General features: G+C 37.1%; 1 protein-coding gene across 5 annotated transcripts in view; it reads right to left on the bottom strand.

Annotated features, from left to right (window-relative positions):
* The window catches only part of SUN1 (Sad1 and UNC84 domain containing 1), a 33,178-nt gene that overhangs the window by 3,551 nt on the left and 3,218 nt on the right, over nt 1–26,409 (bottom strand). Inside the window, exons 1-20 of one of the 5 annotated variants that reach the window (XM_009320006.1) lie at nt 26,250–26,330; nt 21,177–21,273; nt 14,490–14,684; nt 13,959–14,149; nt 12,785–12,811; nt 12,489–12,680; nt 10,608–10,730; nt 9,483–9,566; nt 9,053–9,163; nt 7,524–7,622; nt 6,775–6,868; nt 6,599–6,657; nt 5,232–5,377; nt 4,855–5,079; nt 4,250–4,336; nt 3,834–3,877; nt 2,672–2,807; nt 1,450–1,704; nt 838–922; nt 234–349 (exon numbers count right to left, since the gene is read on the bottom strand). In XM_009320006.1, coding sequence (XP_009318281.1) covers nt 234–349; nt 838–922; nt 1,450–1,704; nt 2,672–2,807; nt 3,834–3,877; nt 4,250–4,336; nt 4,855–5,079; nt 5,232–5,377; nt 6,599–6,657; nt 6,775–6,868; nt 7,524–7,622; nt 9,053–9,163; nt 9,483–9,566; nt 10,608–10,730; nt 12,489–12,680; nt 12,785–12,811; nt 13,959–14,149; nt 14,490–14,684; nt 21,177–21,253 — 2,346 coding nt within the window. In that variant the 5' untranslated portion in view covers nt 21,254–21,273; nt 26,250–26,330. Of the gene's footprint in view, nt 1–233; nt 350–837; nt 923–1,449; nt 1,705–2,671; nt 2,808–3,833; nt 3,878–4,249; nt 4,337–4,854; nt 5,080–5,231; nt 5,378–6,598; nt 6,658–6,774; nt 6,869–7,523; nt 7,623–9,052; nt 9,164–9,482; nt 9,567–10,607; nt 10,731–12,488; nt 12,681–12,784; nt 12,812–13,958; nt 14,150–14,489; nt 14,685–21,176; nt 21,274–26,224; nt 26,331–26,409 lie in introns of those variants that run through there. The other 4 variants (XM_009320007.1, XM_009320005.1, XM_009320008.1 and 1 more) reach the window with 4 other exon arrangements.

Genomic DNA, 26,409 nt, shown 5'->3' with positions numbered 1-26,409 from the left:
TCGCAGAAGTCCAATGCACCATCCAAGCTTCCTATAAGGGTCTTAATTTCACTAGAGTAAGACTTAAGCAGTGCCCAGGAACTACCGGAAGAATCCCACTCTTGGGAACATAGTTCAAAGTACCCATGCCCCCCAATATATTACAGATAGAAAACACCCAGCATCCAAAAACCAATCCAAACCACTCAGCACAAAATAACATTGCTGAATTTGTTTACTCAGCGTTTAATTACCTGAATCACCACTCTGGGAGATTGAGAGAAGTACCACAGAGGAATTCCAAAGAGGCTAATTAATGCTGTTTTGGTTTCATATGTTTCAGAACAGCGAGTACTCAGAATGCTGCCACCTCAAAAAAGATATATCAGGTTAGCAGAAGTAATTACTCATTTCTTCCTGAAGACTTAAAGCAGAGATTTGTACAAAGCTTAATGAATATACCAGTTATTGTCCTCAGAAAAAACTATTACAGATATTGTTAAAGTCTAATAATTTTCTGGGGATACAATGCTTCTATCAAGTACAATGTTATTTTAAGAACATGTTAAAGGTTTTTCATTTAAGAGGGCTAAAAATACACATTTTTCCCTAGTGAGTTCAGTGGTGTGTACACCCCACACAAACAGATCCGTGGTTCTCTATTATCCAGTTGTACACATGCTTAGAAGAACTATAGGCCGATATATAACCCTGTAAACAACATGCACAGATTGCGGTAGTCTGATGATCAGGCAACACACAAGGATGCTCTACTAACCTTTACTCTTTATTTTAAGATTTTTGGTAAATACTATAAACAACATGAATAGTAAAAATGGTGTTTCCTCTACTATTTACCTCCAGATTCCAAGGCAAAATCCACCATACCAGTCTTGTCTTGAGAGTAGAGTTTCAGTGCATTGTTTACAATAATCTGTGCTTGCTACAGATGTACACATAGAAGAGAATGGAAAGAGAAAGATTTTAATAGTATCAAGTGATAAAGTAATTGATATATACGCTTTTGTGAAGTTGCAAGCATCTTTTTGAGATGCTGCACTCCATCACAAGTCTTTGAAAGCCTCTGTCAAGATAGAGGCCATTTTTAATGCATGGTTGTCAGTCTTAAAATACAAATTCATACTGCATCTTGACTGGTGTTTTCCTCAAAAGTTGCATTCTTTCCCCCACCTTCCCAAGACCCTGAGCTGCATTGCTTTGGTATACTTGTTTCTTGGCAATTCTTCAACTTTCAAGATAGCATACTTTGAAAAAACACAAACAGGCAACAAACAATGCTGTAAGAATACACTTGATAATGATTTTAAGAGATGTTGGGAACATTAATTGAAATGGCAAGAACTACAGAAAATGCTTTAACATCTATATCGACAGTCATGCTCCACAAAATGCCCATAAAAGGACTCTTTACAGTTTTAGTTGAACTTTTGAGAACTTAAACTCACTTACCGCTTCTGTGATTCCAGAAATCCCTGCATTAGTCACAGCATTTGTTACTACTTCAGATGTTAGTTTTTGGTTTGTGACAGACATATGGAGAGTAATATTCTTGAGGATCTGCAATTCTAGATCCCGCAACAAAGTCTGCAGATCACTTTTGCTCACAAAATTGGATGTAAGCCATTGAAGAAGCGATTCGGGAAAGTCTTCTTGTTGATCACCAAAAAGCATTAGCTTGACAGATTCTTTGACCTGGGCATCTACCTAGTAGAAGCCATTAACAATTATAGTAGAAGTTATTAGTCTTCATAAACCATTAAGTAATATTATATATATGTCTATAATGCTATACTGTACATACAGGCACATGCGAAATCAATACACACATTCAGTACGACACAGAAGTCCAGCTTTCACGTGCGTTTTAACTACATTGACTTACACTGGAACAACAGACCAGTCAGGTGTGCAGACCATATGGGAAATCTGGATGCTTCATCAGTTTGGTGAACAAGACATACCTAACAAAGCCCTAGCAAACTATGCAGTTTAGATTAGTGGTCTGACTAACACTTCAGAATAAAAAAAATAGTTGACTGCAACAGTTCAAAGAAGGCACCGTGGTAACTCTAAGGGGAGCAGTGTACTTGTTAGGCCTAGTTAAGCAAGTTGCTTAATCACTCACTTATGGTATGCTTTGATTCCATAAACAATAGCTAGATCATATTTGAGCGTTATCACAAAATGGTATTTTAGTCAAAGTTGATAATCCCGTATCAACACTTACTGTTGTATTTTGTTGGCTACATTCTAGTCAGACTTTATAAGAGGCTTCAAAAGAACTTAAGCATGATTTAAAACAACTCTCAGATAACAAACCTAACTTGCTTTTATGTAAGTTTCTTTTCCACATTTCTATGGGTTAGCAAAATACATCGGTAAGAACAGCGAAGTATTGTATACAGAACTGCTATTGCATCATATCTTAAATACAAAAACCCTGCCATTGTAGAAAACAAGCCATAAACTCTTGCCTAGTAAAATGTTAGCACTAATGGAAAAATTCACAGTACCACTACATAACACACTACCATTCTTTAATATTAATACTACCCCCACGTTACTTATTGCAGTGCATTTCAAGAAAGTTGGTACCACTTGATTTTGTTCACTACGTTTTTCAAGTAGTACCAAGTTTTACTGGGACAATTACAGAAGTTACAGAACCTACTTTTTCATGAATGACATCTATTTTCTCGCAACTCGTCTTCACACTTTCCCCAGTTAACAGCTCCGATTTCATCTGGGACAACTCTAGTTCTAGCTTTTTAACTTTGGACAAAAGTTGACTATGTTCACCATCATCTCTGACAAAAACAAGGAGTCAATAATTAGGAAAGAGTAGTTTGAATCATTCCATCAAATTCCAAAGGTGTGAGAATGTACTTGTCTAATACAAAGTGCTTTTCTAGTTCAGTTATTCACCATGATAGACATTGTGAGCTTGCAGTTCCTTGAAGATGTTATTTAAGGCATACTTAGGATTAATATATTCAAAGCAAAGTATTTTGAAGTTGTGAACAAATCCAGCAGTGATGACTTTAGAACATCACCAGGCTGACAAGTTAATAACTCAAACATATGTAGGTTTTGGGGAATTTAAGGTTTCTGGCAAATCAGTCAAACTTTATTTGCCATGAGTTTGCCACTGGTTAGAGCGAGTTTCAGGTTACCTTACTGGTAGGTGTCAAGTTGAGCTTAAGTAGCAGGTCACATATGACCAATATAGATCAGTGTTCAGTGCATGCTATGGAGACAAGTATCAGCCATCATTCTAAAGCCATTTTACATTTAGATCTAATTTAAATGACAATTCAGCAAGTGTTTCTTTTCCGCTTCCCAATGGGGAAACTACTTAATGAAGTGCTGCAGTTTTTATCCCAGTATTACACAGTACACGAGTGGAAAGTAGTACAGCTGACAAACCAGAAACAGAGATGAAGGTTAGAATTGATACAATTCAAGAATTTAAATATAAAGCCTATCAAAGGCAGTTACTGTATACTTCAATAAGCAATATGAGGAAAAATTCTAATGCATTTCTAAGAGGATGAGAAGTCACTCATTCTCCTCTACTATACACACAGCTGTCTCCAGTAAAAAATGTAGTTGTAGGATTGCTTACGCACTGGAAGTGGGCCTTGTGCTGATGTTCAGCATCACACTTAAAAGTCTACTATTAGACAGAAGTACTCTTACCGACAATACAAACTCTTAAGGTCAGTTAACTGACACAAAGAAAAGTATTGTCGTATTTCAAAGAAGAACACGTATATCACCATCAGTTAGCATCAGGATTGAAAAAGCAAAATATGTTTGAAAAGCACTTATACCTCACTGTTTTTGCTTTGGCTATGTCAAGCTCCTTCTGGATGTCCTAAAAAATACAAAAGTTAGTTTTAACACAAAAAGAAACACAAGTGACAGAAAGAAGATAAAGAATATTAAATGAAAGTGACAGATTTTAGCACCACCTATACAGGACTGTGTCCCCACACTTATGTTTGTGCCTCTGTATAGTAAGATTTTATTCCAAGGAGAACCTGCCTCACTGGTCAAGTGAGTAATTTTTAATCTTTGGACTGAAACCCCCTCCAAGGAGGGGGAGCAAGAGCACAAACCAGTTTCAAGACTTAAAGAACTGTAACGGAGTAAAGTAAACTGGGGTTTGGGATAGCCAACAAAAAACGTAGTCCATTTTATCAATGGGTTACAATTAGAGTGAGTTAGCAAAGCTAACTTTCAATACCTTGGATTCAGCAGAGAGTTTTCCAAGAAGGTCTTCCAGCATCCGGATGCGCAACTCATGTTCTTCATGTAAAGCCAGGAAGTCAGTCTTAAAAAACAGGGAAGAAAAAGGTGGTGTGTTTTCTTTTGGAGTATAAATAGCATAATTGATATTTTCTACGAAGCGTAATTTCTATTTCATTCTGTGAGTGCTTAAGTGATTTATCCTGCAGGTAGTGGGAGAAATTATAGAAAGAAATTATAGAATCTGTAATAAATATAAAGGCCTGATTCAGTAATAGTAGAGGTTATACACAGGGAAGTTTACCACAAAACCCCTTCTTTGTCACTAGTCCTTCCTATAGTCTTCTTTCTCTGTATGAAAACAGGATAAATCCAGCTGCTTTTCAGCAATGTAAGATTCTACTTTAGACCACCTATCTGGAATTAATTCTTTGTCAGCAATAACAAAGGAGGAACAAATGCCAATGACTACTCCCTAGCATTTACTACCTATCAGTTAATTCTGTAACAGAAGAATCCTAAAGTCCAATTGCTAATAATCTGCATTATTGAAACAGAATACTTTGATCAGTAACAGAAAGCATCAATAACTGACTACCTTACCTTCTCCTCCAGTTTCATATCTTTAAGATGTTGACCCATCACATTTTTTATTAGCTTCAATGTTTCACTTTTGTCACTCATCTGGGCAACCTGGTCTTGAAGATTATGGAGTAGAAGCATCACTTTGCTATATTCTTCATCATGGTGATGGCATCTGTCAGACACGAAGGCCATTTGCTTTTCCAGCTCACTTATACGACCAGAATCAAAGATATTTACGGTATCCTAAGGTATAAAGATTTTTTTTTAAATATATAAAAATCAAGACATTTATTTACATTACCCTCATGTACCAAGTAGTTATTGCAAAATATTGAAGACATGGGAGTTAAGTCTTAAAAGATAGGAAAGTTCTTCCCTAGACTGTTCTGCCTTACCTTTGGAGGTTGCACAGAGTGAAAAGAATCAGCCTGTGGTTCAGGAACATTAATAGAGTCATCTATTCTCTGTATTCTATCAATTCTTGTCCAGTTCAATGAAGGCAATAATGAAATGAAGCCATCAAACCCCCAGAACCATATACCTAGATCAGAAACAAAAAATGCAAAAAGGGTGTTCAGGAGAATTCTCCCTTAAGACTGCTTGTATCTACCAATTGTCTTCTTACTTAAGGACACAAGCTACCTTAAGCTCGCAAGGTAGATGTCACACAGTAGACACTACTCCAGTCTAAGTAAAAATCAGCATGAGCCAGCTTTAAAACTGTTAAGTCAAGCACTCAAGAATATTAGGGAACATCCATCAGTACCACTCACACAGCTGTAAGGCAGGCAACTTGTGCCTATATACCATGATATATCCTTAATCTCATACTGCTGCTTCCCTGGGACCTAGATCTCATTTACTGATTAAGACAGGCCATGCTCACTGAAGGAAGATGTAAATACTGCTTTTTATCTCAATGGAAAATACCTTGCCTTATACCCTACTTACTACATACCACATTGCATAATATCTAGTAAAAGTTGGAGGAAACCTAGGCTTCCATGGAAATAATCTAGCATTTCACAAAGGTTGCACTTATTTTTGCAATGTCTTAGTGAGAAGCAGAACCATTTTCTACACAGGGTAACTACTTCTTTTCTTATTCTCCCTAGTACAGAGGATTTGGAATCCCCACTGTAAGTTTCTGAGAAGCTTCATCTGCTCCCCAGAGTAGCTACAGGGTTTTTTAGGACATGCAAAGACATGAAACTGCTTTTCAGAAATGACCCAGCACTTCTGGTAAACATTTTAAACTGACTTTATTTATTTCAAATTAGACAGCTGGCCTGGAATATTGTCAACTAATCAGTCCAAATGGCAGTATTTTAAGCAACTAAAGCATGGCCTAGAGCAAAGGAAAGATTTAAGATGAGTTGGTGAAAGAGCTTAACCACAATTTTATGGAGACTGACAACAATCAAATCAATCAGTACACAGCCTACTCTTTATGAGCTCATTGCTATTCCTATGAAGGGATGTAAAGAAAAGAAGGACTTCAGTGCATTTACTTCCTCACCCGCTCTCTCTGTCTAAAGAGCTCTATGAAATTAAGTCAACGGTATTCCTTTCATGGTAAGGGGAAAGCTCACTGACTTGTTAGTACTTTGAAAGCCTGAATTGCTGCCCTGTTCACAAACAAACTTGCTCTTTTTTGCTTCTGCATCTTCTTCATAAACTGGAAGTTCAACTAAAAATGCTATTTTGGAACAGCTGTAGTAAGCATACACCAATTTGTATTATAACTAAATGATTCACATACCTAGTAGAAACAGGAGTGGGATAAGAAACAGTAATAGCTTGTAGATCTTTGGAAGGCATCTAGAGAAAAAGAGAGGAAAGTTTATAAGAAGCGATACATTTATCACATTTTATTGTTTTATATTACAACTGTGTAAATAATTTGCTCACAAAACAGTTTTTTCAAAGGATACACACCTTCTAAGAAGAAACACCTTGAGAAAAGACATCAGAGTAACAAGTTGATACCACCCAGTTCTAAGCAACCTGAACATGCCAGAAGCTGCCCTCCCTAGAAGACAAAAAGTGGTACTGTGAAATGTAATTACTGCAGCACATGTTCAAAGAAACCAAGCAGAGGGACATGCAACTGTGGCCAAGAATACTTTGCACAGCAGAGAAATGCATGAGTACAGGCAACGCATGCAGCCTATTAACATCTAGATATCACAACCATGACAACATTATAACATCAGCCTCTAAACAAAACCAATAGTCATGCAAAAAGATTAAATGCTCATTTGTTACAACAATGCTATCTTGCCAGAAATTGTTTTAATGCTTGAATCCAGGTTATCATGCACTGAAGACCTCAGATGTGTTTCAAGAAATGCACAGATTAGCAGCATCGGTTTTTGCTAAGAGGAATATCATGATAAGAAGCGACTACCAAACCAAACACACCCCATTATTATTGACACCCCATATTCTGTGCTATTCACACACACATTCCCTCATGAAACAGTCTGGTTAGTCTCCCATTATGCCTGTGAACAGAAATATATCCTCTCATTAAGCGTATTTTGGTCAATAAAGTAAAGTAGCACATGCATTTCAAGATACAAAAGCTACAGCATAAGCATAGTTGAATTAGTGTAAGCCACCTACTGCAGCTTCTTAGTTTGTCAAAAGGAACAGGCAACACACACACACATTAGGATAGTAACCTGGAGAAAGAATGGCCAGCCAAAGTAGAGACACCACCTTCTGAGACACAAGCCATCCTGTTGCTCCCACTGTTCGCAACAAGTGAAGCATAAAGTAACCTAGATTATAACAAATTAACTCTATGTGGTAACATACATAAATGAGCTTAAGGTTCTTTTGCAATACATGCAGTAAAACAGACTCAATCCCCTGCTCATGACATGTTCTGCATATTTTTAAGCCATACCTTTCAGTAATCTACAAATTTGGTTCTTCACTATTTAAAAGCAAAGCAAGCCACTAATAAATATGAAACCAAGCAAAACCAGGACAATTTATAAACAAGAGTTCTCACGTATAAACAGAATGATCAACAGCATCTGTGCAGTTAGAATATTACTTTTCCAAAATCAACAAAAAGTTTACATTTTGTAGTATGTTTATCTAACAATGTCATGCTAAGTATAACGGAGAATAGCAAAAAAAGTACTACCATAAAAACACATTTTAAGCACATCATTCTTTAAAAGCATCTTACTTGTTCCAAATTATACATCGAGTTTGTTATCTAGGTTCACGTGTAGAAGAGGGAACAATTAAAAATTTTAAATCCTAGTGAAAGAATTAAATAATGATGTCTAAGAAATACTGATAAATTTATAAAGTATTCCCTACTAAAAGTTATAAGCAGTAAATTTTCATTAAATTGAATGTTCCCAAGGATCTTCAGTATGTCAGTTCTGAGTCTCTTAAAAAAACCAAAACCACCACCACGGAAAAAACCCAATGCACTATAACAAAATGCTGTAACTTAAAGCTCACTGAAGCAAACAATTACTATACCCAAGACTAGGACTGTTGTTTCTACAGAACAAACTACATAGTATACATTTAGAAAGTAATCCTACAGTTTTAGATTAGCAGGTATGTGTGGGTTAATCTGAGGGATTATAGATATACCAACCCAATATTTTGCAAAGCATTTAGGTGACTGAAGTGTCTCAAATCATTTTCCTTTGCTGAATAAAGAGCACTCAACAGATTCTTGATGCCTCTGTCATTCAAGCTAGGGAATGCTCATCTCACAGGGAAGATTCTATCCCTATATAAGATTCCTGTAAAAATTGACTATCACTAGAACAAAAATAAAATGTTAAAAACCCTTTATTCAAATAATCAGCATACCAATACCTCATACCTTGCTTTCATTTAAAGGCAGCTTTTCAACCTATCGAGTGTACAGACTTCCCCGAAGTGCAATACATTAACAATCAGACTTGTTCTTTCTAACATACAAGGTGTATGCTGTCCCTACACCTTGTTTTTACTAACAGGTAAGCAGTCTGTCAAGCTTGTACAAAAAACAGTATCAGAACAAGAAGTCAAACAGGAAAGGTGTTAAAGTTAGTTAATTTTCTAGACACTTCACACTTTTAATCTACTTTGATAGATGGAAGGTAAAAACAAAACACTACAAAACAATATGTATGATTAACATTGTGAGATTGCTATGCAAAACAAAAGCAAAAGAAAAAAGGTCCAAGTCAACCTGCATAAGAAAAGGTGTGCCAAATGGTCCTTGCTACCCTTTTAGCCCATGAGGATTGCATGTGGTCTGTGGTGTATATTTCAAGATGTTTCTTCCCCTTACAGTCATCACCTGTTGATTGTGGTAACAGTTGATTAATGGGACAAAGCCAGGATCAAATCAAGATTGTTACAAGCTAATTTGAACAAGTCTATTTCATAAGATCAGTTATCAAACAAAAAACCACTAAGCAAACTTCAGTGGAATAAAACTTGCTTGGGGAATATTACAGTACGCCAGGCAATCACCGTTCTCCCCCCTACACCTAAGCTGCAAACCAAATGTTTACTTTGCAGCTTCCATAGAGTCATGGGGCATCTGATACTACTATTATAGCAACAACCTGGTGTACAGCCCAAGGCTAAAAGACAACATCAATCATTACACTTACATATTGATTCCTCATTTACACCAAGACAGCTATCTTCTCTGTAAAACTCCTTTACATTCATGCTTCCACAGTAGTCTGAGTGAGCTGCAACACATTCAAAAAGCACACATGCAATGCAACTCTCAAGTTCAAAGCCTTTCATATATGCACATTTTAGCTATCATATATGCAAATTTTAGCTAAACTGGCTTGGTTCACTATTAAAGCCAGGTTACCCACAGGAAACCTGAAAAATTATCAAGGAAGAAGCCTACTCTGTGCAATCTTATTTCTTCTTCTTTAAGCAAGAGAAGGCCTTTTGGTTCAAAAAAATCTTTCTTTTCAGATAGCAAAGTTAGTAAAAAAAAACCTCAGTAACAACTCATCAAATCTTGAGTCCCTATTCCCATCGTTCTGTCAAATGGGCCAACCATTACATCTTTGTGTTGATTTTGTCAGAAATCTTAAGAGACTGGGAAGAGAGCATTAGCAAGTTACAAGGCACAGAACAGGAGAGAACAACGTTTTATTCACACACGAAAGTCCATTACCTTCTGCCTATGGCAAATTAACTTCACTCAGAGCATGTATTATAGAAGAGAAAGCACTGAAGAAGAATCGAACACTTTCAAGGAAAACAAGATGTGCTTTAGAGTAGTGCAGAGTGATGATGGCAGCTTTAGTTTTCAAGACAGACCTAATCAAGCTTTAAGTGCACAGTGGGCTTAAGGGTAGTAACAAGATAGTCTAAACCTAAAGACATTCATTGAAGAGTTAGGATTTGACACTATCACACCAAACAGTTTTTAAAAATCAACTTAAGTTTCTCAATTTAAACATTGCCTTCTACCACTAGGAAGTGGTAGTAAAGTATCAACACGTGAATCTTAACTGTAACACAGACCTCGCATAAGTGAATCCTGATACTTCCAAAACAGAGGAAAAGTATGAAGAGGGTAGCACAACTGAGATAATTAAGTAATAAAAGAGATAATAGTAATAAAAGAGGGAGAAAGACAGGAGCCAGCCAAAAGACTATAGAAAAAGAACACCATAGTGCCAAAGAGGAAGCCCGTAAGAAAAAAAAGAAACCCAACACACACACTGGCTTTGTGTGGAGACCAAGGAAGACAATTGAAAAGGTACCTTTAAATTCATAACCCAGCTTCAGCAAAACCATTTGAAACAGTTGCACTAATAGTGATGCAAAAGATGCTGCAGCATGTCTGACCAATCGCAGAATCTTACTCATGTAGAAATAGGTTCCTCCTATTGAAAAGAACAGTGTGAATACAAATTATTCACCTGCATAAAGATGTACTTCTATTCTCTGGTGACCATTAGCTTGTGGAAGAGTGAGGACGAAGCATGGAAAGCCTTTGTTTAGCCAGAAGTATGAACTTAAGCAAGCGTGGTTTGGAAAGTCTGGATGCATTAGATATTACAGCAAAGCTTTTCTAAGTACTACACATCCTAGGGAAAATGCCTTCAAGACAGAACGTATTACTTCAGCAAGAACACCTTTTCTTAGTGAGAATTAAGAACTCTGAATAGCAATGAATTCCTTGCTTACAGAACTTGGGATTTCTCAGTGATGTGAGCTGTCAATACTGATTTTTTGGGTCACAGCTCCAAAGAGACAAACTACATTCTTATTTTGGATTTGAAAGGGTGAGGACTTTTCACCTGCTTCTCCACCTTTACATTGGAGGAAGTTACTACAGTGGTCTGCCTCAAGTGCTAGACACACATCTCTCCTTCAGAGCCAGGGGAACAAAGCCGCAGTCCACCATACTGCTGCTTTCCTAGAATCAGCCACTTTCCAAAAACCTGCCATAATTGTGTGCCCCTTTTCCTGCCCCCCACTTCTCCCCCAAGTTTAACCCAAACCGCTGGATTAAAGTTCAAAGAACATCCAAAGATGAGTCCCTTGTAAAATTCTCCCATGTGAATACAAACTCAGGAGCACAGAAAACAGTTTTCACAGAGTCACTTTAAGCAGTTCGTTATGTCAAGCCAAAAGAATTTCTACCTGTGCTACACGTTAACCAAAAAGAAATACTTGCCTCAAAGCATTTAAAGTCACACCTTATAGTCCAAACAAACTGATTTCTTGCTACTGTAAACATTCTTCATTCAAGAATAACACATCTACAAAACCACAAAATCGGTTCCTTTCTAATTCAAGGCCACTCAAGAAACAACTTCTTCATGGTAACTGAGGACTACCAACAATCAAGAAACTCAAGATGCTATCCAAGAGGCAGGTAGACACAGTCAAGACACTGAGGACAGCCATCCACAGGATGGAGATTGCCTTGGAAAGACAGACCCTTATTTACAGCAGATCCATTTGTTTTTGAGCTTTAGACTTCCTAGTGACTACATTCCTATCTGGAATAATTTTTTTTCCCTTTGGAGTTCAATTTTTCAAGTAGTTGAGGTTTAGTTTCTAAAAACACTCTAGTAAGCTGCAAGGTTAAACAAGGAGAAAAAAAAGAAAGCAGAAAGTAGAAAGGTATCTCAGAGATTTCCTGGATAGCAGAAGCACTGCAAAGTAACAATTCTGCTCAATCTGGAAAGTTCAAATCATGTAAGGGAAAAAAAACCTGCATAGAAGAAGTTTCTATCTGAAAGCCCTGATCAAAAACTTCGTAGACAGACACATACAGATCTGATACCAGATTAGGAGACTCTTACAATCAGTGCTGGTTGGAACTGCCCATTGTGTTCCAAATCAGTTTGGAAATATAACTTGTTAAGATACCACAGCATTTTCATTTTGAAATTGTTTAATTCCTACAGCAGCATTGAAAAAAGTTGATAGTTATATGTCAGAAGCTGACAAGTACATAAAGTTTCAGCTGATATACAAAAAAGTATTTCATATAAGCTGTTCTCTAGAATTCAGTTATTGGTAAATTTAACAAGGTAGTAAAAGTGCTTAAATAACACTATATGGAAAATGCATGAACTAAACTGTATACATTCTGCTATCCAGATAAAACACAGAAGAAAGTAACTTACTAGATGCATGTTTCTGACTCCTATCCCTAGAGTAAATTCTGGAAGATGGCACATGAGAAGCTGAGTATGCTGTAAGAACCTCCTTCCGTTCAGAAAGCATGCTGCAGTCACTGCAAGTGTAGCCATTGATCATTGTGGTCTGCGTTTCTGCTGCTATGTCACCATTTCCCTGCATCAGTGTAGCATCACTACCTAGCAAACCAAGAGTAAAACATTCAGTGCATTGACATCAGTATTACCATCGCTGGTTACCATTAAATAGAATGCATGTGGAAGGAAAAGGAAAGTGTAGTTACCTTTAGGGTCGCCTTCATCATCAAGACCTTCAAAGGAAAAAAAAAAAACAAAAAACATTTGGTCCCAAATATAAGGAAGGGCCATAATCAACTACCATATCTGACATGAACTCAAATTAGAAGTCCCACTAATTTTAAGACTGCAAAGAAAAGCCACTTTATGAATAGTATTTAACATATTTTGCAGTCCACCACATTAATATGTCCATATATTCAGACATTAATATAGTACGGTAACAGTTAGTGAAAAGCATTCTACCACAGAAGCAGCAGACAAAATATGACAGCTACACCTTTTCTTAGCTCCCATGTGACTTCAAAGCAGCTAATTACAAGCTTACGCTGTTCCTGTTGCTTGGTAACTACTTTGGTACTACTGTATTTTAAGATCCTGTTTTAAGAGCCAGGTAATCTAAAGTTTAGAATGCATTCTATTAAGATTAAAACAATTCTTTACATTAGGACTCTGAGGTCACAAGCATACTGACTAGAAACAAATAGTCTGAATTGGGAGATATAGCAAGTTCTTCATCTTCTCCTACACAACAATTTATGTAGACAATACTTTACGTAGACAACTCCCATATTTTCCTCTTCAGTGAAGAAAGTAGGTTCCAGAAAAGTATACTTGTATACACTTGCAAAACCAAACCAGCCAGCCACACACAAAAACCCCCTTGGGAAATCCTTAAGTGCCACTAATTTGAGACTTTCAGATTAAGGTATAGTAAGTTGAAACACACTTCTGCCTATAAACAAACAAGAATGCTTTTCCTTTGGCTTTTCAAAGACAAGCTACATGTTTACCATTCTTTAAATACAGTACTCTACGCACATTTTGAAGAAAGTAATGATAAGAGATAATTACATCTATACAATCTATGATGTTGCATCACAAAGTTGTGTATGTTTGCCTGGCATATTAACTTGACCGTGCAATGTGTCCTGATGTTGACTACACCAGAAAATCAAAGTTCCCACACTGGACTGTGAATTTCCAGTAGGTGTCTTAGCAAGCAGACATCTACAGCAAAAGTGTAAGTACATGCACACGTTTGGGGGCCCGATGGAAAAATGGGTGGGGAAAAGAGGGAAGATGTGAACATACATTTATAAACACCAAAACATAAGCGGTTTTCACAGTTTGATACAAGCAACGGCAATCATTGCCTACCCCAGAAATGATCAACTTCTGTCTGCTCTCGAATCAAAGATTCATCCAATACAGTGGATACCATTGATGTGTCACTGGCATGGCTATTGAAACTGCTCTGGCTAAAAATGGAAGAGCTGGATAGGTTTTTCCTTGGTGTGTGTCTTACACTGCCAGATTGTTTATTCATACTTTTGCGCTGCTTCACCATCCTAGGAACAAAGCAAAAGACAAATAAGACATAGCAGTAAAGATACAGATTTCTGTTAGTCTCTCATTTTATTAAATGAATGAACAGTCAAGGTATTTCAACACTGATGTGACTAGACAGATCAAATCAGGTTTAAAAGAAAATCCTCACTTTCAAGCATCTACACTTTTCCAAAGACTTCAGTGCAAACCACATACTGAACATGATTTTCAAAGTATGGCAGTTAACACTGAGAACAAAGAATAAAACAGTAGGTAACCTATGTTTGTACTACTGTGTTCAAACAGGAAGTCTCAAGACTCCAAACAATAAATTAACTTGTAATGATAAAAAATGCTTACTTAGAAGCCTGTTCTCTGAAGGACATGTTCCCGGCATAAGAGCTGTCATGAAGGATATCATTTCGTGCATCATCGGATTTATTAAATCCTGCAGCAGCTAACCGTAAACTACGCCGTGACATTCTTGGTGAATCAAATACTGGATCTATTTTGTTTTCAGTCTCAAAATCCAAAGCAGATGAAGAATAACTTGAACTGCAGCAAAATAAGAACAGCAAAGTTACCAGGTTTAAGAGGAAATTCCCCTAGTAACAAACATGCCCTTCAAGCTAGTCTAAGTTTCCATTAAAAACAGTTTATTCGGGGTTATGGAGCAATTCCCACAAGATATGCCACGTAACCGAAATAATTTAGAAGTATGTAGATATTCAAGGTTCTCTTAAGCAATTCATATTACAAGTTTAACAACTGAAAGCAAATCACAGTTAGAAACAAACAACAACCATGGAAACCACGTTTGAAGTTTAGCCAGAGCGAGCATGTTACACAGCCTAGTTCTTTTGGGACCAATTTGAGAGGAAGCCATTCATGACACAGTTTTCTTCATCACGCCTAGCAGCAAATTAAAAATCATAATGCACTCTAAGTTGCAAGGTAAAGATTCATTTTTAGTCAAATTATTTTTGTTTTTTGTTTGCTAATTCCTTGTTTTGATAACAAAAGATGCATATGCCACACTACTCTGAATTTCTATCTCCCAACAAATAGGAACTTCCCCCCTTTAAGATACTTAAAAGACTTCCCTACTTTAGCTAGGTTAGTTTAACTACCATTACTTCTAAAAAAAAAGTTTAAGAGATTTCTTCATTTAATGCAAATCATTAGAAATATTTAACTCTGAACAAATAAAAAAAGTTTAGAGTCTTTCATCCGCTTTTCTCCGTTTTATCCTAAAGGCAAGTTTACATGTAGACAAGCTTCACATCATTACCCTAGGAACTCTACTCCACACTTTTATACTTGATTCTCTCAGAACCCGCATGAAAACTTACAATGAAGACAAAGCAGCAACACAAGGCAAACACAAACAGATTAAACAGAGGAGTCAGTAAGAAATACATTTACTAAAACAGCAGTTTAGCCTAAAGCAGAATACTCACACTTACAATCGAAGGAAGCATTCAGTTATGTAACTGCACAGAGCTTGCTGTTATTGGGTATGGCGCAGCAGGAGGCCAGTTCTGGAACCACTCCGCACTGTGACCCAAAGTATCGGAATGCTAAGGGCTCTAGGCCAGCTTTCCTACAGAGTCTGTTCCCGCTTGGGCCACAGGGATATACACAGCTGTAACAGCAGTTACTTCAGTATTCCTGAGGTGTTTGTTTTTTTTTTTTTTAAAAGAGCAGCTGAGGAGGTATTGTTAACTAAAGCAGCTCTTTCTCCCCAAAATCCCTAACAAAAAACAAGCAAGCAAATTAGATCTGAATGAGTAGATTCTACTGTGCAATCCGTATTTGAAATGGAAGCTTTCCCTTTAAAAAAATACATATAAACAGCTACTATAAAATGTATTTGTGCAAAAACAGTTTAATGGAAATAATTTTCTCACACAATCATTAAAGACCCCAGAACATTACAAAGTAATAATATGATACGTATTGTAGAATCATAGAATTGTTTAGGTTGGAAGAGACCTTTAAGATCATTAAGTCCAACTGTAAACCTAGCACTGACAAGTCCACCACTAAACCATGTCCCTAAGCACCACGTCTGCACGTCTTTTAAGTACCTCCGGGGATGGTGACTCCACCACTTCCCTGGGCAGCCTGTTCCAATGCTTGGCAACCCTTTCGGTGAAGAAATTCTTCCTACTATCCAATCTAAACCTCCCCTGGCACAACCTGAGGCCATTTCCTCTTGTCCTATCGCTTGTTACTTGGGAGAAGAGACCGACCCCCACCTCGCTACAACCTCCTCTCAGGTAGTTGTAGAGAGCGATGAGGTCTCCCCTCAGCCTCCTTGTATTACTCTGGCCTACAAATAAGTTAACATCAGAAGGTCTAGTAGCTACACTTACAGTAGTGGTTTAATTCTGACAAGGTGGATGCTTCAGAAGTGAGTTTCTTGATTGCTCCACAATGCAAAGTAAAGCACATAAGATGGGACTGTGTCAGAGCACATGAACTGCATTTCTTTCAGCTAAAAAAAAAACCTAACCGAGGCAATGCACTGCAGGAAAGCATCTAATTGTTCCAGCAGCAAATGGGCAATCAGCCCAGAGGACAAGACTAGAGCTTGTCCAAAAATAATTTCTTTGATTGCCCAGAGGTGCACAGATATGAAGGCAGGTTTTCAGCACCACCTGCTTGATCTTACTGGTCTGCCCTGCTACTGCTGCCACATGCAGTGCAACCCTGTGAAAGGCAGAAGTCTAAGCACAGCTTAAGATAAACCCAGCATACATTACTAAATACAATATGCTTATTAATCCTTGCTTACATTTGGGTGGAAGGGGAAGAGGAAATAAGACAGGAGCCTCCTCACGTGAAAACAGATTTAGTCTACATTTGATTAGGTACAAAAGCATGTAATTTTACAGTTTTCAAAAATATTGTTTAGACAGCTTACATTCTGACAGATGTGAAGTGAGAATACAGGCTAAATACAGCTCTTCCTGTTGTTCATTCTGAAAGGGTCAGAGCCACAATAGCTTACTATTGACTCCCTCCCTAAACAGTTGTTTCAGAACTCAGTTTTGCTATTTACACTTGCCACTACGCATTTGCTTTTCCTCATCTTCACCCAACCTTTCTTACAGATACTCAGTTCACAAGAACACAGGACAAGCTGACAGCTGTGACCAGCCTCAATTTGTTTCTGTTTATAAACACTTGCTGTTATTAAGTATCTCAGTGAGCATTTATATAAATTTGGGTTGAATACATAGCTTGGAACTGGGCTCTACTATCTAAAAAAAAAATAATCATGGGATCTTTTTCTCTTAAAAAAAAAAAGAGAGAGCTTCTCTATTGCTTATGCAGAATAATTCTTCTCTTCACTTCCAATGTGAAGAGAGTTATCTGTCCTCTGTCGGCAGGACAGTATCTAGAAGTCTCTTAGCTTGCCATATCACTTTCCACACTTTGGAAAGCAGCCTTTTTTCTTCTACAGAAAAGACTACAGTAAACAACCCCCCCCGCCTTTTCTCTCACAGGACAGAAATGAACGTGCACATTGATGGTATTCCTATCCAATACATATGGCTAGCAAAATAACATATTGAAGGTGGGATGCAATTAGCCTACACGCCTTGATAACCTACACAAACAGTGCAGACCCTGGTTCCTTCCCCCAACAAACAACTCCCATGGCTGCTGGCAGATATGCTGACTGTTTCTAGTCTTACATTTCCAGCTTCTTAACTATTACCTTGATACCTCCTTCACCTGAGCTTCTACAGAATAAGAACGTCCTAGACTTCAGTGGGTTAATTTTCGAGTTTATTTGTAAGTGGAACGAGAACGAGGTCTTTCAATTTTAGCACACCTATAGCTTTAGCTGGGGGACCTTAAGTGTCATTTATTTTAAGAGTGTTCCTTGGAATGAAATGGGCAGTAATGTTCTTGATTATTCAAGATAATAATAGATAAATGCAATACACTTAGAGAACTATAGCTAAACAGATGTCTTCTAACATGGACACAGGCATATAATCAGTATATGAATGTTCATACCCTCTCTGACCAGGGCATTGCTTATATTGACTGGCCAAGGACACTACCTTGAGTTGTTTAGCTATTGCTTTGATCAGTCCCAGAACACACATAAAACACACCAAAGGATTTTATTCAACTATTTTGCAGAAAGTTACATCCTGATTTAATGCTCTGACACAGGAAAAAAAAAACCAACAAATTCTTATTAATTTAATTCATATTTGTCAAGAAAAGCATTGTTAAAGGTACCCGAATTGACAAAAACAACACAACTCAAGAGATGATGGTAACTAAAGGAAAGATCAGCCTGAAGAGGGGGTGTAAATTACATGTTGACAAGTTTGACTTGCATTTTGAGGAAGATAAAGGTTATTTAGCTCTATCAGTTTTATGCTTTTCTGATTTGGGAGGAGTAAAAGCACAAAGTAGAAGCACTACAAACAGTTATGAACAAACACTAATCCCAGTGAGTATTAATATAAATTCTATTAATAGGTCACAACCAACTCTATTAATAACTTTGCGGTATCCAACTTCACTGTACTTCTTTCTGCAGTGCTACATGCGCAAGTCAACTCCTTTAAAGAAACTCACAGACAGATTTTGTAAAGATTGAATTGTCAAAGGCAGAACAAGCCAGATCAGAATATAAGCAAAACAAATACAGGTGGGGGGGAGAGGAGAAGGAATGAATTTCAGCATGAAAATATTTCTGATTAGCAACTCTGCGTAACTCACCCTTTCCTCAGATTCTTCAAATATTGCTTGACCCAAGGTAGGAAGAGCTACATCAACAATACATGGCATTCTGCACAGATTCAGCAAGCAGACACACAGCGAGAGTCTGCCCAAAAGACTGTAGTTCACTCTCTTGACACCCTGAAAGCCAGCAGTGAACCAAGTAGTTTTCCCCCATTGTTTTAATATTTGGGGCTTCACAGAATTTTTCAAGAGCAAGTTTTAAAGAAAGTGCTTGCTAATCCTTCCTTTCTACACAAGGAAGAATCACAATGAATTAATTTCAACTGAGTTTAACTATACTTGCCTTCATTAAGTCAGTTAAACTTCAGCTTATCCATCTCTACCTATTTCTGAACACCCGTATCTAATGTAGTTTAACACAGCAAAATGGGAGGCCAAAAAGTTTCCAGACATGTAACCCTCCCCTTCTACAAAGGCCTCTTCACAAGTTCTCAGTTTTGCAAAACGACAATCTTCATTTCTATAGGAAGTCAAACACTCCAATTGTCTTCTACACAAAACCCACCAAAGTCATAACGAACTATACTCCAGATTACAAATAGGATTTATCATTCTGCATATTCCTTTCCTGGCAAGTTAATCTTTGCTCCTGTGGTATTCTTGTTTGCTTCAGTGAGAAACAAAACTCCTATGCTCAGAAAGGTTTTAACCCCAGATTAGTTTAAGCAAGCTATTGAAATTTACTTTGCTACTACTCTTGGAAATACACATAATTAAAAAAAAAGAAAAACAATTTTAATTTCTTACGCTAATACTAAGACCTACTTATTCCCTTCTTGTCTGCGAGAAAGATTAGTTGCTGTGGAGAAGATTGTACAGTAGAACGTACTAGTATTATTTCAGACAAATATAACAACTAAGGAAAAGAAATCAAATTAGATGACAATTTCACAGCTTGTTTTAAGAAAGATATGCTCACAGAGACATAAAAATCACTGTCTAAACAACCTGAAGAATCAAAGTCTACTTTTATTGCTCACAATAGGCGAGAACTCTCTGTAAAAGAGTTAAAATATTTCAGTCAATCTCCAAGGTACATTTGCAATATAGAGCTATCTAAAACCACTTAGTAATATAATAGTGAATTTGCTTGCTGATATAAGGCACATAAATCATCTTTCATTGTCCAGCATGCCTTTTCTTGAAATTAGCAAACCCACTTGTATTTAACCAACATTCTACCAATGTTTTTCTAAAAATTCAGGAAGAGTTGCAATTTAATTGATGCAACATAAAACACATTCCATTTTGCAACATTATTGACATCAGGCTATAGCTAAAAAAACCCAGCAAAAAAACCTGATGATGCTACAGTTTTAGAGTACACAAAAGCAAGAATATTACATTAGTGAGCTGTTAATTCTACAGTTTTGCCAACTTCTGTTTTATTGGCAAGTAGCTAAGTATTCCCCAAACTAAATACTATATTTTAATACACATTAAAGACATAATAATGATTTACAGGCACAGAACAGAAAAGCAATCTCATACTGCATCCTAACAAACAATTTTTTTTTTTTTTTTAAACTTAGCTAAACCAATAACTCAGGCTCATGTATACTTGCTTCAAAATACAGCTACTAACTCAACAACAGGAACAGCTAGATAGATTAAATCAGCAGCCACAATCTGCTCTATTAATATTAAAAAACCTCAAACAGGCATCACCACATTTATTTTGAATACATAATACAAAAACCAGCAAATACACTACAGAGTTATTTTTAGAAAAAACTGAAGTGATTCAAGAAAAAGTCTAAAAATGGTCAGTTTAATAAAAAGATATAAAAAAAGATCATTAGAACACAGAGTTTACATTCATACAAGCAGTTTTGCTAAAAATAGTAATCAATATGTGACTTCCAGCCAAGTTCCACACTAGCGACAATGAGAGCGTATCAATCAAGTGTTTTAAAGTGAAAATGCTGCCCAAGTCACAAAAGAAGAGACATACAGAAGTTACAAGACATACCAGAAAACATCTAAGAATTTTGATGACGTATTTATAGAAACAAAACAGCAATTGTAACTAGGTGGAGACTAGTTTATTCATAGCAACTAATAAACACTTGAGTCATTATCTTAGTCATTGTCCTGTTAGTTCAACATGTATTCTTTCCTCTATTTAGGACATAGCAGTTATTTTCAAAACAGACTAGATAAAGCATGCTTCTTCAAAAAAGTCAGCTACTTACCATGAAAGCTAAACTCTCCAGAATTAACGACATTCAGAGAACAGTTTCTCTACAAGAAGAAAAGAGTTCTCACCTGAGTGCATATGTATAGCCAGTGTTCTCTGGCAGACATTGGGGAGGAGTGTACGTGTGTAGACGTGAAAAGTCCATGTTGACTGTTTCAAATCATACTGTAAAAGGTGAAAATAAAGTAATGCAATGACTTAAAGTTACGCAAAGTCAATGTAAGAGCCCTTGCACTGTTCAGCCTGTGTTATAAAGTATTGAAATAAAAAAAGCTGCTGTTACCAGAAATACGGAGTTCTCAGTATTTCAGCAGTATTGCTGCTAGTGCTAGATACCCCTTATCATTACTGCATGAAGCTCAGTGTATTTCTGACCACAACTTACTTTATGATATTCTATTTTCAGCAATTTCCGAGTTCTCTGGAACATTACTGTAGTATGAGCCAAGCTCTTATCACAACTACACTACGACACTGCCATAGGAATTAAGTTATGCTAGCATCCCCAAAAGCTAAGCATAAAGATTAAAAAAACTACAAAGCCATACTTTCAGAGATCTTTTCGCAATGAGTTTCGCTTTGAAAGCCCATTGAGCGAAGCGCAGGCTGTTCTGTGTACCAACAAAGCGTAACACAGACGAAACTTGAGAAAGTTTTTACATATAGTCAAATAATTTTGCTCTACAACCTTTAAATACCATCCACTAAGCAGCAAGGGAGTTTCCTTCATTTCACATCAAATTGTAGTACTTGGTATCGGTTAATTTTTTCTTGTCATAAAAACACTCAATACACACCCTAGCAGAAGAACCAACTGCAAAATGATTCACGTGGCTAGAATTAGGTACATTTTCACTTCTAAGAAGAAAAAAAAACCAACACAAAACAAACAAAAAATAAAACCAAACCCAACCCACACTTGTAAGACTTTCCTTGGGGTCTTTGAAAGGTATTATAGATTTAGGAAGAAAATAAAACCTGACGTTGCATCAAGAAACTTGCAGAGCTGCACAGGTGACTGTATTACATACAAGTTCAAAATATTTGCAAAAAACCTTAAGCCCTTCTCAGTTTTATTAGCCACAAGAAAAGTCTTGCTTTTCTAGAAAAGATTCTTAGATAGTAGGTTATTCGTGGTTAACAAATAGGATTTGGCTAACCTGGATTTGCATGGTTAGCAAAACAGAACCCTGGCTATTTTCAGATTATCTACGGCTCCTGTTTCAGCAGCAGTAAAACATATTCCACGCAACTGTGTTGACATGTCTAAACTAAGGTAAAAATATCCCTAGCTACACTTCAATTCTTATACTCAAAATATCAACAAGTATCATCTCAATTTGGAGATGCACTTTGCTATGCTGAAATAAAGTTTTCATTTGTATAGCTACATATACATAAAAAATAGACAAAAAGCACAGAGTCACAGGTACAGGTAATAGCAGTTCAAAAAGAAATCTCTACACACTAACACTAAAATGCTCTTAGTCAGTCCACCTGTGGCCTCCAAATCCTGATGTCAATAAGGCAGGAGGATCTTTCCATTACTACTGAAGACAGAGTTTCCTTCCTGTTTTTAAAAATCAGAACTTACAGGCCTAAACATTGTAGCTTTCTGAAAGCAAGCACCTCCCATGCATTTATGGGGTTAATGAAAAATAAGGTCTCTCACTTCTGCTATTTATAATATTAAAAAACTGATCTATAGAGAAAGCATTTCCATTAAGTGATCTTTCTCTGTGCTTACTTCACTTGTCCCAGAGCCATAATGCTTTCACTGGCTTGTATATAAAATTTGTTGTTTGTTTAGAGGAAGCTTAAATCAGTAGCGCGGAAGTATTAGCAAAGCAGTCTAATTCTCCTGCTAGAATAAGCAGCAAATACTGCTGGAATACACAACTGCTGCCATACTTTAACAACAAATGAGAGCTCATTTTAGGACACAGGAAAAGGGGGACCAGAGAGTAATGATTCCTCAGTTATGAAAGAGGAAATACAGTGGATTTCAAGATGAGGGATGTTGATAACCCCAGATAGCACTTGTTCTAAACAATAACAAAACAGATTTCTCACACATATGACTATTGAAACTCAAAACCATGATTAAGGTTGATCTGTTTAAATTGATCCATCCCAGAAAGATTTTTGAAACCACAAGCCAGGGACACTTCTGTTTAGTTTCCAATGGAGCTGATCTTGACTACAGCATGCATCATTTCATCAATAAGCCTACTTTTTAACTGGCAACTCAATAGCTGATATAATGCTTTTGACACCCAGCAATATTTTCCCACATGGAAAGCTAAGCTATGTGAGTGAACTTCCAGTAGCTACCCAACTCCTCCCTCTGCCTCTGCTACCTGTATGGGGAGGGCAAAGACAGACTTCGAAAAATAACATATTGGCTCAGCTTCTTCCCTGTTCTTTTCCCCTTTCCCATCAGTTCTCTATTTACTTGATTGCTAAAGAAATAAAATGCTAGAATTTACATCATATTCCTTATTTGCTAAGGTTTGAAATAGATCATTAAGTTAGTATTTGATAAAATATGTACTTGACAATGGCATTGCTAACTGAAAAGCCTTGAAGGTATTTATGCGTAGGTCTATTAATAGTTGGCTTTCATAGCACCAAGATCTCCGGTAAAGATAACAGGTTTGCTATTTAAACACCACAGTTAGAAGTCAGACTTAGAAGATTTAGGGGCTTGGTTTGATTCACTGTCTGATGCTCTAAAATTAATTCAGACTCAACAGGAAAAACCTTTCCTCAATTTTTCAGAGCAACAAAGCAGACTTAACTGACTTAAGCAGAACTTAAAAGTAATCTTCAGAGATAACCACCACAATTTTCAAAAACAAGCATCTAAAATTTACTATGCAACTGGATCTTTTTAAAAACCTGGCTGCTAGTTCAATAGCTTAATTTTTGTTACCCATTTCTTCAAAACAAAACCCACAAAACAAACGATCAACCCAATTTATTTAGAAATATTCTACATACTTATTACAGCAGAACTTTAAACTACAGAACAGACCAGGGGTAGGTGGAGGACAATAACTCCCTCTAATTTTTTCACTTATGTTTAACAGCACTCCACCTTTCATATATTATTTCTTCTCATTTATGAAACTTTCATATACAATGGAACAGAAAAAGAGGCATGCTAAAAAAATATTTTGGAAATTTAAAACCACAAAACTTGGCAGAGAACCTGAGAGGTAGACATAGTACTTGGTTCCAGTTTAAACGCTTCTGGGTGCCCAGCAGATTTCTGATTTAGGTACCACAGATCTGTCTGGACTCAGATTCATGTAGGCTTTTGGCATTAACTTTGCTGCAAGCATTACTGGGCCCAAACTTTATGTAGCCTTTTTCCCTTCCTCAGAAGCCCACAAACTTCTATTTCTAAGTACTATGGGATGTATAGTGAAAGAACTCAGCATGTAGTTGCATAAAAAACCCCAAGTAGTAAGAGTACATTTATAAGACAACCTAAAGGCAATTAAAGAGAAGCACACATTTCAACTAGAATGCAAGTGGATACTAGAATGCACCTCAACTTACAAACTAACTTCCACATTCCTGCAGAGGATTATTTGCTTTTTTGGGGCAGAAAACAACAACAATCATCTCAAGTATCATCTCTCCTTCACAATTCAACTGAATCAGTGTTACAATAAATCAGCAGAGTAGAAGGGCAGGAGAAGACACAGATTCTGACTTGGCCAGGACACAAGGAAGCTACAGGGACTCCTGAATCAGTGCAGCAGAATTTACCTTCTGCTGCAACCAAAGCCCCTTGGCTGTCTCCAGAGGATGTAGACTATGAAGCATCCGAGTGACATGAGACCGCACCACTACCTCATAAGCCCGTTTATCTGAAAAATCACTTTCAGAATCAGCCAGCCTCAACAAAACCCTACTACCACTGCAGCAAACTTCCTGGCTTTCACGAAGGCGACGAGATGCTCCGATAGTGGCTTTTAAGCACAGAAGCATCACAAGAGGGGAAGCAGCACCAAATACACATTGTATATACGCTACAAGCACATGGCAAGGACAAGGACAAACCCCCACTTACGTCTTTTTGGGTACATGAATAGACTTCCACCAACATACTATCTAGGCATTTCCTCACGAACACCCTTTGTGACAAAAGGAGTGGTAAATCGCCTTTTCACAAACGGGACCCTGTCAGAGTAGAAATACTCACCAGGAAGTCTGTTATAGAATGAGAAAATTTACAAGAAAGCACGTCTCATTTTTTACATTACAAAGGGTAAAAAAAAAAACAAACCCAAACATTTAAAGTCTTAGAGAGATGTTGGTAGCACTACTTCAAGCAGAACCTACTCTATCCTTACCTTTTAAAGCAAACAAACCAAGTTTAAGTCATTATGATTTAACATACTAATGCCACAAAAGCTAAACAGACTTTTGAGCAAGTTATTAATAACAATGAAACTGGAGTATGCAACCCTATCAGTTCCTGAGAGCAAGCCATTTTTTACTTATAATTTCAATTTTTATTTTCTACTATTACTCAGAATAACCAATAAAATTACTCTTTTTGATAACAAAAAAGGGCAAATTCCTAAGTAAATATACTCCACAAAGAATGTTTCCACATACCCAATTAACTACTAGTTTAAACAGGCTGAAGAGCAAAGGGCTCCAAGCTACATCAACGTTTTATTAAAACACATTCTTAAAACATTAGTATTCCTTCAAAACAAAAACACAAAGCAAACAAACAAAAAAAATCCCAAGTAATAAAATTCACATTTTAAACTAGATGTTACCATCGAGTATTATGGCAAAGATCCCCAAACACAGGTGTCAAGCTGTAAGGCTACTAACAACAACAACAAAAAAAAAGGTTCTTCCCAAAGCAGTAATATTGCATATTTGCATTAAGCAGCCCTTCAAATGTTTGTTTGTTTTTTTTAAAAGCAAGGTTGCTAGACAGCAGCTATCCATTCAGCTATGGTGAAACAATAAACATGTCTGCTCATTGTTTATACACACAGAGCACCTGAAACACTGCACGGCAACACACCGCGTCATTTTATAAACGAGGAACCTCCAGATCATCTCACAATTAAATACATACGAAGACTTCAGTGCACAAGCCTCACCAGGCCTCTGCATTCAAGGAGATTCAGCGCCTTGCTCAAGGCCTCCCCCATCAGACTCTACAAGCTGCCACGGAACCGGGGAGGTTCAGAGCGCGCCGGCAGCTTGCCCAGGTAAGCCTCGGGCCGGCGGCGCCGCACGGGAAGGTGGAAGCGCGGCCGG

The sequence above is a fragment of the Pygoscelis adeliae genome, unplaced genomic scaffold (genome assembly GCF_000699105.1).
Source record: "Pygoscelis adeliae isolate BGI_AS28 unplaced genomic scaffold, ASM69910v1 Scaffold242, whole genome shotgun sequence".
Taxonomy (NCBI): Eukaryota; Metazoa; Chordata; class Aves; order Sphenisciformes; family Spheniscidae; genus Pygoscelis; species Pygoscelis adeliae.
The sequence above is the reverse complement of the archived record's forward strand: the minus strand, read 5'-3'. Positions and strand labels throughout refer to the sequence as shown.